This window comes from Hippocampus comes, unplaced genomic scaffold (assembly GCF_001891065.2).
Source record: "Hippocampus comes isolate QL1 unplaced genomic scaffold, H_comes_QL1_v1.1 scaffold10, whole genome shotgun sequence".
Taxonomy (NCBI): domain Eukaryota; kingdom Metazoa; phylum Chordata; class Actinopteri; order Syngnathiformes; family Syngnathidae; genus Hippocampus; species Hippocampus comes.
In genome coordinates, this window is record NW_017805001.1 from 1,103,175 (window position 1) to 1,113,893 (window position 10,719).

The 10,719-nt window shown below is 46.9% G+C and overlaps 2 protein-coding genes and 1 long non-coding RNA gene across 3 annotated transcripts in view; 2 read left to right on the forward strand and 1 right to left on the reverse strand.

Moving 5' to 3' along the window:
* LOC109531750 (RUN domain-containing protein 3A-like) overlaps positions 1-10,604 on the reverse strand; it is a 22,602-nt gene extending 11,998 nt beyond the window's left edge. The window contains exons 1-12 of the mRNA XM_019896225.1: positions 10,400-10,604; positions 9,753-10,073; positions 2,903-3,018; positions 2,369-2,502; positions 2,215-2,300; positions 1,970-2,059; positions 1,733-1,813; positions 1,499-1,664; positions 1,037-1,194; positions 757-870; positions 281-387; positions 9-112 (exon numbers count right to left, since the gene is read on the reverse strand). Of these exons, the coding sequence (XP_019751784.1) occupies positions 9-112; positions 281-387; positions 757-870; positions 1,037-1,194; positions 1,499-1,664; positions 1,733-1,813; positions 1,970-2,059; positions 2,215-2,300; positions 2,369-2,502; positions 2,903-3,018; positions 9,753-9,859 (1,263 nt within the window). The 5' untranslated portion in view covers positions 9,860-10,073; positions 10,400-10,604. The remainder of the gene's footprint in view (positions 1-8; positions 113-280; positions 388-756; positions 871-1,036; positions 1,195-1,498; positions 1,665-1,732; positions 1,814-1,969; positions 2,060-2,214; positions 2,301-2,368; positions 2,503-2,902; positions 3,019-9,752; positions 10,074-10,399) is intronic.
* On the forward strand, positions 3,346-4,153 carry zwi (zwilling). Its single transcript, XM_019896289.1, has one exon. The coding sequence runs from the start codon at positions 3,466-3,468 to the stop codon at positions 3,712-3,714; it is 249 nt and encodes an 82-aa protein (XP_019751848.1). The 5' UTR covers positions 3,346-3,465; the 3' UTR covers positions 3,715-4,153.
* Positions 5,268-8,769, forward strand: LOC109531803 (uncharacterized). Its single transcript, XR_002171250.1, has 2 exons — positions 5,268-5,410; positions 7,072-8,769. It is a non-coding gene; the product is annotated as an uncharacterized LOC109531803 (long non-coding RNA).
* Positions 10,605-10,719: the final 115 nt, after the last annotated feature.

A 10,719-nucleotide genomic window follows, 5' to 3' on the forward strand; every position in this document is an offset into this window, starting at 1 on the left:
GGGCGGATGTTGACCAGACACTCGCTGGACTTGAGGCTGGTCAGCGACTTGGAGCTCGGCAGCGACGCCAAAGAGCCGCAGAGGCCCAACATTGATGGCGTGTTGTCCTTTCCTGAAACAGCATGACAACCACTTTGTCGGGCGTATAACTGCCACCTAGTGGACTGGAATGAACTGCATCAAGTGATATGCCAATCAGGCGAACATGCGTCGGGATTGTTATTACTGATAAGCGACATGGAACAATTGACGTGACCATGATGTCATAATCATGTGCTACCTGCTGAGGTCCAATCAGCGTCTCCGTTCTGCCTCTCGTCGGTCCTCTGAGAGTCCGAGTTGAGGCTGTTCTTGGCGGAAAGTTGCTCCAAACTGTGGAAACTCCTCCTGGAAGAATCACAATAACGTCTTCATAGAATATGGTGAAAACAAGCAAAGCAATAAAAGTAGTACTTTGGCACCATCTTTAGGCATCTTGGTGTTGTTGTCGATTACACTCTGCCTGTATTGGTGTCTTCCTTTGCATTTATTATTGGGTGTAAATGCCATAAGGTGAGAACAGAGTATTTTTTTCGAATGTGAAGCACTCATGCGCATATTCGTTTGTCCCTGTGTGATGTCCTTCGCAATTATATAATTAGAAGCCGCTTTTAGGGAGGTGTCCATGATCTGCGGATTTTCGCGATTGGCAGCAGGGCTCGGTCGCTATCCCCTATGACTAATCGCGGGAGTTCACTATAATATAATTGTGCTTACCTGCGGAAGAGTTTGACGTCTCTCCGGTGGTCGTTGATGGCGGTCCACTGGTTGATGAGAGGGATGGAAAGGTTTTTTCCCAGGTGGGAAGGGTCACAGGGCATGAGGGAGGAGCTGAAAGAGACACGGATAAAAATAATCATTCATGATTGATCTTCTAAACCAGGGGGTGCGTCGATCGCGATGCATTCCTCGGGCTACGCCTTTGGGAGAATCTGGTGGGTCATTGCCCGACCTTGCCACTAATATAAGGAGGGGTGTGGGGGCAGGGGGGACTCACAGCTGAGCCTGCAGCTCCAGCACAACGGCCTCCAGCTCCTTCTTCTCGCGCTGACTCTGCAAGGTCAGCTCGTCCACTTTTGCCCTCAGACGCTTGTTGTCCGTCTCGATGTTCTTTAGCTGTGACTCACGAAGGCGAACCAGCTCCTCCAAGTAGCCCTGAACAGCACACCGGGAAGGCACCTGATTTATTTATTTTTTTAAATTCATAATGGCAACCATATCATCGAGTTCTGAGTGATATTATATTTCTTGAAAAGCCAGATATGTATAGCCAACACCCAATGAATGTACAGCAACCACTCACATATTTGCGGTATTCACAAATTCACCTATTTGCGTTCATATATTTTTTTTTCCCGTTGAAAACTATCGCCAGCTATCGACTGAAAATGTCACCTATTTGCAGCGCTCGCCGGATTTTCTTTTCTGTAACAGCCCAAAATGCTGTTTTATTTCTTACCTTCTGGGCGTACACGATCTTAAATCGCTGCTCCATCTTGCGACACTTGTTACTCCAGCTCTCCTCATCGGTGACCAGCGGGATGTAAGGATGCTCGGGCACGCTCTCCTCACTGTTGCTGCTGTCTACGCTGCGCCGGTCCTCGTCGTCGCTCAAGCAGTCGTAGCTGCGGCGGGGGCGGAGTTTGTGTTCGTGGCACATGCTAATGCGGAGCTAATGTCCAAAAAGTTTTACCTCTGAGTGAACTTCAAGTAGGGAGTGTAGTCAATCACCGCCGGGGACTTGCCGTCCAATGTTTCACCCTTCAGGCAGAAACTATACAGAAAAAGTGTCATAAGTTTTGAGTATTATTTCATTTGATCTGTGAATGTGAAATTTTATTTATTAAATAAAAAAAAGGTTTAGAATCCATCATGCTGATAGCTCATCGAATCGCCATAATTTGTCCCTAATTTTGTGACCAGAATTCACCTGAAGTCGATGGCGCTGAGGCCAATGAGCATGCCGGTCAGCACCGTGGCCTCTTCCCTCAGCATGATGGCGCCGTCGTCGTAGAACCTCCTGTCAGCACAAACAAACCAGTTAAAAATTTTTTGAAGAAAAAAAAAAAAAAGTGTCTCTTCCTGGAGCTCGATTCATAGTTAAACGATCATGAAAATGAAGACTTTAATTCAAATGAATTGAAATTTGACTCAAGATCTGAGCGTGAGGATTACCTGGTCGTTCTGGTGTCCCTCAGGGCAGTGGATACGTATTCCGAAAGACGTTTCTCCATTAGCGCCACTCGAATCCATGCCCGACCCTGCGTTTAAAAAAAAAAAAAAGATGTCAGGCACAAAACCACAGGCACACATAATGACGAGTCCTTGCCTTGGCTCGAGACGTGCTGATGTTCTCGATGTTCTCGATGCTGCTGATGCAGTTGTTCTGCACCTTGCTGCAGGCCAGCCGGATGTACTCCCAGAAGCTGCGCTGTCCATCTGAGCTGAACCAGCTGGCTGAGCCTGATGAGCAGAGATGACAAAAGTATTTCTGCAAACAGTTTCCCTCTATTTTTTTAACATTTGTAGTGTTCATAAAATGAAAAAAAGTTCCGTTGCCATCATCGTTAACTCAATGACGTTTCTCTTTTGTCGCTGCTGTCCCCGTTTTTTTGTTGGTGGTTTTTTTTTTTTGGTTGTGGCTTTGACCCATTTTTTTGCCATCATGTCTTCATACCCAAAAAATTAAAAGTACCAATATAATTTCAATTATAAATTACTTAAAATACAATAACTGAAAAATCTACACAACGACAAAGTACTGTGGAATGAAGTATTTGTATTTCATTCCTTCCCACCACCACTTTCAAGCGGGAACATCAAAACTTGCTCAGCATCCTTGCGGGGGTGCGTTTTTCGTTACCTTTAAAGCGGTGGCTGAGGATGTGTTCCAAGATGGCGGCAAAGTTGACGAACTCTTCGGCTGAGTCGTCGATGGGCTCAGCCGTGTACTTTTCCAAGAGAGTCTTGACCGAGAACCTTGACAAAAAAAACAGAAGACGCTTCTTTAGCCGAGTCCTGTACTCAGTGTACAAACGTACTACTGTATGTGAGCACTGCGATGAGGCCGTGGTGGTGGTTGGCAGCTTTTTTTTTTTTTTTTTTGGTGGTGCTGGTGGTGGAGGGGGGCACGCCATTTTATCCCTGAGGTCACCCCAATTGTCTTGTGTGCCACACAAAGCTCCCTTCAGCGTTATCATGACAACAATACAATTAACCCCCTGTCCTTGCGGTCTTTGTGCACGCACTGAGCTTCCAGGTCCTTTTGTGCTCCGTGTATCAAAAAAAAAAAAAAAAAGATCAAATCCTTCCCTCCCCCAGATCGCAACTATTTAGGGCTTTCGCTCCAGATCGCAAGGGTCCCAAAACGGTCAATGGCCACGCAGCGCGCATGCTAGGAGTCAGCAGCCACCCTCTTCCGGGGCGATGGGCAACACCAGCATCACCGAGGGCAAGACCGCCCTGGCTGTGGGAAGCACCTCCATCGCCAGGGGGAAGACCACCGTCGCCATGGGCAACTCCTCCATCTTCCGCGGAGTGACCACCACCTCCATGGGAGACTCCACCATCCAGAGGCAGAAAACCACCGTGGCTCTCGGACGAGCCAGCTTCAGCCGAGGGACCACGACCACCTCCTTCCGCAAGGCGCTCATGCCCAAGCGCAGGAACACCTAGATGGAGCGGACCCCGGGAGCCGGCGCCGCAGCACATAAGAAGAAGTCTAAAATCGACTCTGAGAGCGAGTGGAAGACGAGCTATTCATCCAGCAGAACTTCTTTCAGCAAAGGGAAATTTTCCCTGCTGGGCACCAAGTACGCCATCTCCTGGGGCCAATTCTCCATCTCCTGGAGCAGAAGCACGCTAACTTTGGGGAAGAGCGGAGTCGCCGTGGGCAAGACCTCGGTCACACGGGGTGGGACCACCAGCACCATCACCACGCTGACCTTCACCCACGGGACCAAGTGCGCATCTGTGGTCAGGACCACCCTCAGCAGGGGCGACAAGACCCACAGTCATGTCTATTGGAATTACCGGCCGTGAATCCAGCACATAAAAAAAAGAAAAACGGGGGAGATGTATGTCTCAATCCAGTATGTACACCCAAAAGAAAATCGAAGATAAAACATAGGACATGTCGCTGTGGTCTGTTTTCGTCAAGTCTGTCACGGTGCTCATTTTTTTTAGGGTGAGGCGGGGTTTGATGGTGTATCAGCAAGTTGAAAGAATTGTGTGTAATCACTGAGAAGTTTAACCAGGGGGGGGCGAGAGGGACGTGTGAAAAGATAAGAGTGCGCTTTAATCAACAACCCTTTAATGTACAATTCAATGTTTATCGTTGGCTTGGTTGTCGGATTTTACATTTTGACCCACCATACTATTTATAACGTTTTCTAACTCTGCTAGTCTTGTTCGTGTGACACCGACCGATCTGTAATGACTTGCGAATGGATAATAAAAATCCATTTCAATGAACTGCACGGAAAGACATTTGAAGTTGCTTTCGAGTTATTTCAAACATTTAGACTTGGAACAATGGTGCAGATCAAAGTGATGTCACTGTGAGATTGCACGCCGCCCCCCAGTCCCCCCCCGCACGACTCTTAACAATGTTCCCGGTGTCATCGAGTCCACGGGACAATTGTGCATCTGTCCCGAGTCGCAACCCCCGGCCCCTCACCCTCTCGATAGGCAGTCTCCCACCTACGGGCTGCCTCTGTCCATTCACATCGACTCCCGGGTGGTATGCGGCCTTCCCGAGCCCACGTCCGGCAGCTCAACGAAGGCTTTATGCCGGTGGAGGGTCTCTCGGCATTCCGGTGGGCTCCGGATCGTCGCTGGCGTTACTGCTGTGTTTGAGGACTTGCAGAGCGGGACGTTTGAGCTGCATGAGCGTGCCATGCTCAACCTGGAGTGAGATCCAACCTCTGCCTCCAATTCTGGGTCCGCACGGCGGAGAGCTCGACCTCAATGGGCAACACCAGCTTCACCGAGGGCAAGACAGCCTTGACGCTGGGCAACACCAGCATCAAGCGGGGCAAGAGCAAGCTGGCCCTGGGCAACTCGTCCATCTCCAGGGGCAAGAGCACCACCTCGCTGGGCTCCTCCACTATTACCAGCGGCAAGACCAAAATCTCCTTGGGCGGTGCCTCCTTCAGCCGGGGTACCACTACCACCTCCTTTCGAAAAGCCATGTTCCCCAAACGCAAGACGCTCTAGGCGGGGAGGGGGCACCTCATTCCGATCTCGGGGGACAGGAGCAAAAGACCACAAACATCTGCGACGGACCTTCTCCAACCGGAAACAAGAGCTGGATTGAATTCACTTTTGGGGCTTTGACTGTTTTCTGGAGCATATCGGATAAGTCAAACAGGTCAGTGGTGTCTTTAATTCTACGGTAAGAAACTGTTTTTTCAACATTCAGTATCAGCCAATTCTAGACCAAGTCTGAAAAGACGTTTAAAAACGTCTTTGGGAGTGAATGAGTTTTAAGCTAAGCATGAAATCTCGTGGCACAGAACCAAACAAAAGTGTCCCCAAAAAAAAAAGCATGAATACTGACACATTGATGCTCTTGTCTCATTTTACTCACAACGTGACTAAAATTTGGGCCTGCTGAATCGAACACAAAGCTCCCTGACCGTTGTATGAACGGCAAGAAGCGGACACACAGGTTTACTGCACCTTCTGCCGTCGAATGGAAAGCTTTCAACGTCGTGACATGTTGCTGTCGTACGCGATGTATCAAGACATATTTATAAGATATACAGCGGACATTCGTGCGCCTTGAATCACTGCTTCAGAGTGCCGAGCATGTTTTTCTGTCAGTATCCAAGTCGCAACCGACAAAAGTGGATTAGTGAGCTAAGTCTGTTTCCTGTCAACATCCAAAACCAAGAAAAGTGATTTCAGGGGTTAAGCATGGCTTCTGTCAGTATCCAGAAACCGGCATCCCTGGCGGCCCTCGGACCCACGTGAGGAACAGCTTTTGTACTCATTATAAAATATCAGTAATTTAAATAGGCAGGGGGGTGGGGGGGCTACTGTTCTCAGTGACCTCATTGACCAGATTTTCACCTTCCTGAAGACTCCAAAGGGAACCTGCTGGTGTAGCCTAGCAACATGCCCTTGGTACCATGGCTTCTGTCAGTATCCAGAAACCGGCATCCCTGGCGGCCCTCGGACCCGCGTGAGGAACAGCTTTTGTACTCATCATAAAATATCAGTAATTTAAATAGGCAGGGGGGGCCTACTGTTCTCAGTGACCTCATTGACCAGATTTTCACCTTCCTGAAGACTCCAAAGGGAACCTGCTGGTGTAGCCTAGCAACATGCCCTTGGTACCATTCGACACAGAAAAACAACAGCTGAAAAGCTTCTTTTGTGTTCAAGCCCTTCAACATACACAACCCACTCTCACTACTAATTGGAGCGGCGCCTGGCCCACTCACGGCTCACTTTAAATGAACCTCTTGTTCTCCCGCCGCGCCCTTTTACTGTACACTGGAACCCTTGAGGTCAAACACAATCGGTTCTGGAACTTCGGTAGAACTTTTCTCCTTTTCTCGTTGGGGCGGCGGCTTTAAAACTAAAAAAAGCCAAAGAAAAATGATGAGGTGCTCACCAACTGGAGCGCTTGTGCAGTGCTTTTTTTCCACGACTCCCTTCTCCATCGTTTGACAGTAACTGGTCAGTGGGAGTTTCAAGTGGTCTCAACCGGGTGGCATAGACCAGTGCTGGTGGCTCATCCGGTCGATTTGTCATTACGGCACCATTACGGAGTTTATCCTTAAGTATCGCATTAAGAGGTGATGATAGCCTGATGGGGTCTAAATCGTACTAAGTACGTTTTGAGGGCAGTGAATTTAAAGGTTCTGCTGTACTTACTAAAACGGGAGCTTTTTGATCCAAACCAACACCAATCTTTTAATTATTTCCAGCCTACCAAGAACAAACTCCCCTTATCCCTCTTTCTCTCTCTCTCTACCTCTTTCTTTCTTTCTCTCTCTCTCTCTCTCTCTCTCTATTTTTCAGTCGCATTTGCAGCACACGATGATGAAGCAAGGCCCACCCGTCTGGTGGACCGTCTGAGGAGATGTTCCGAGAGAATGAATGGCTGATGATGAATAATTCAAGAGCTTTTGAAACAAAGCCAAATTCGAAAAGTCTAACTCCGGTCGGGTGTGTCTCCCATTCCCTTTCTGCCATATTACAGAGTGTCTTGGCAAGTGTTTGACTGTCGGTGGATGTGCGGAAGGAACAAACAGACGAGGTGGTCGGGAATGTTGGAAATTGGTTAGATGAAGGCGAATGGAGAATTTTTAGATGCCTCTGCTGTCTTTACATCTTATACCGAAGAAGGGAGAAATCGAGCCACGAGTATTCTCTCCGCCATCCCCTTTTAGTCTGACTGCTGTCATTTTTTTTCCTAGGTTCACCGATTCCCTTGTCACCGCTGCCAACACCGTAAACAAAGCATCCAAAACCTCTTGTTAAAAATTGCATAAACGGCCCCCTGACCGGTTGCTAGCAGCAACAGCAGCGCAGCCCAGTGACAGTGTACATCAATTCTTCCGTCGTCTTCCCTCGCAAGGCTTCACTGCACTCGGTTCTTCCTGTTTTTTTTTTCCGCGAGATGTCATCACCCAACGTCTTCATCATGGCTTTTAATGCCCCCGACAAGGACTTCATGTTTTGAGGTTTGGTCTGTTTTCCCTTAAATTCCATGCAAATGAACCAAATAGGCCCTGGAATAAACAATGAGGGCACTCGTTAGAGCGACACAAAGACCCTCGCAAAAAATATATATATATTTGTATTTCAATTAGGTTGTTCAAGTCAAGTACAACTTTATTGTCAAATGTGCTGCCCAGATGAAATTTCCTCCCTCTTAAACAGACAACAGACAACAAGAGGAGCCGCCGCGGGTGCCCGCGCCGCCATAGAACAAAACATTTATAATGATGTGGATTAGGTTTAAAGTAAGTATTAGACCCAGGGATTTGGTTTAGGGTTCCAGGGCCAGTGGGCTAGGGTCTGTTAAACGGTTTTTGCCTACCCTCTGTAGCTAACTAATAGCGCGGTCAACGAAAACATAACCTCCATGGGGCAGGTAAAACCAAGTCTTATACCGACACCAAAAAAGTATTGAAACTCATACAAAAAGTCTGTGTATTATACCGCAATGTCGTTAGAGTTCTAACCTGGCAGGCACCACAGTTTGGGAATTAAAATATCACTAACATACGCTTAGCAAGTACGGCAGCAAATGGGCCACGTCGCCACTCCAGCCAGCTGATGTGGGATCGCCGCCCCATCGCCACTGACCAACCTGTGACGACTACTTGAATGGCTTCCATGTGCGAGGAGGTAGTGGGACTCATGACTGCCGCTCATTAGAAAGTGGGAAGAGATTAAAAAAAAAAAAAAAAACGTGTCAACAATACTGATAGAAATGTACGTGTGCTTGCCTTTTAGGTGTGTCTCGTCCTTGTCCACCGTTTTCATATTGGTTACTGATATAAAAAAAAAGCACTCTAATTGATCTGACAACAGTCCCACGTCTTTTTTCGTGAGCTTGCTAATTTCCCAAAAGAGGTTTCTTTTCTTTTTCTTTTTTTTTTTTGCGACCTATGACTTTGTGTGCTTCACTATCTGTGGCACTAAAAAAAAAAAAAAAAAAAAAAAGCAGGAAAGTTGGATTCCTGGAATAAAAACTCTTGATGATGTGTCTATTTTTGACTGTGTCTTTGTTGTTCTTGTGGAGGGTATATTTATTTTTAACACTACTTATGACACAAGATTGCAAGGTTCATGGCGATTCAAATGAAGTTTTCGAACTGGGTAAGGTAGGCAAAACATGAAAGTGTCCCCACCCATATTTGCTAGACACTAATTGACTGACTCTGTGACCACGTTCTGCAGCATCTTAGCCAATCACCTTCCAGTATGCTAATAGGTTCTTCTGCGTGTCTCTCATTTTTCTGCCATTTTTTGATGTGTTTGTTCAGCCAAGGCTCCAGGATTTTTTTTTTCACTCCCGTGGCTAAAGGGGGGCTTGAACGATACATAGGGAGGCTGAGAAAATAATTTAGACATTTTTTCAAATTTAGAAATATTTTTTAGAAGACGTCATGGCCGCAAAGCAGGCCTCGTCGTATGCCGAGTGGGAAAGCTCCGTTTGCGACAGCCGTATAACGAGACGCGTGCACAGTACAAACCATGACCTCCTGTGATCATTCATGATGATGATGATATATGGGACATCAAAAGGGAAAATGGGGGAGGAGGAGATTTTGCACGCCCTTGTCCCATCTAAGCACTTGACATCACTCACTATGATGTAGGAGCTTTTATTTCCTTGACTTGTTCATAGATTGTTTATTAAAAATATATAGGCATGATTCAGCGGGTGATAATAAAGGAAATGGGTCGAGATATTTAGGGAGGATTAAAGCGAATGTATGCGCTTTAGGAGCACAACTTCCCATCCATGCTATACTATTTAGAATGTCTGTTTAGAAGGAAAGGTGGCATTATAGGGTAAAAGCAAATATTAGACAAATATTGAAGTGAAGTACTTGCCCTCGGGCACTTGGTACTTCAATTATGATTATTCAATTATTTTTAATAACCAACTAAATGTGCTCTTTACTGCGCAGCGCATGCACATTAAGGGGAGGGGGGGGCGATCCTGGTCGCATGTCGTGATATACCTGCACACCGTGATGAGGTTCTTTCTTTCCACACCGACGCTCCGGACGGACGCCTTCTTCGACATCAGACCCATAGCCATTGCTGTGTGCATGCAGCCGGGCTCCATTCGTCCATCCAGTAGCGGCGGCGCCGGGAGCTGTCCGCACCCCACACCAGCCCCCGCCTTCCCTCAGGCAGGCTCTGTGTCCGACGTGCAGCCGCTGTCCTGTGGGGGAAGGCGGTCGCCGACGCAGCGGAGAGCGGTGCGGATTCTGCTGCTGAGGCTGGAGGTCGAAACCATTAAGCACACAGGGTTTAGATCCGCTATTTCCGGTCAAGCCCTTCAAAATAAAATAAACTAAGACGTCGTGTTACTTTCGGTTATTTTTACGGCTTCACGCAAGATAAAGCTTTAGGTCCATCCTGCACCATATTGAATTTCTTAGACAAACACTGCATGCTATTGCTGCTTAGGTTTGTGGTCGACAATATTAAAATACAAAATAGAAACACACTGGTTCCGGTTGTGTGCTTCGAAATAAAACCTAGACACTCGCAGGAGTACGACAGTATTCTAGCTCTGTTTCACATTTCAAGAGAATATTTTAGTTTTAACTTATTCGTAGCTAAATCAAATCCAATGTGTGATTAATTTAGTTTTGTTTACCCCGGTTAATTGCGTTTACTTCACTTGGGTCGGCTCGCTGTGCTGAAGTGTGCTTCTGGTTCCACCTCACGCAAAAGATGCCTTCACGTGTACTATAAAAACATTGTAGCGTATTAGTCAAAATCGTGGCTACATTAAGTCTTAAAGTAATTTATTTGTTTTGTTGGCCGATTTTAATCATGTTTTCTGTGGCGTAATTCAGTGATAATACTTCCGTGTTTGTAGAGGGCGCTCTCGCGTAAAAGCTTCATGGGTTCATTTCCGGTTTTACGCAATGACGTCTTCATGAATACTTTACCAATCAGCCAAAACTTAAAAGC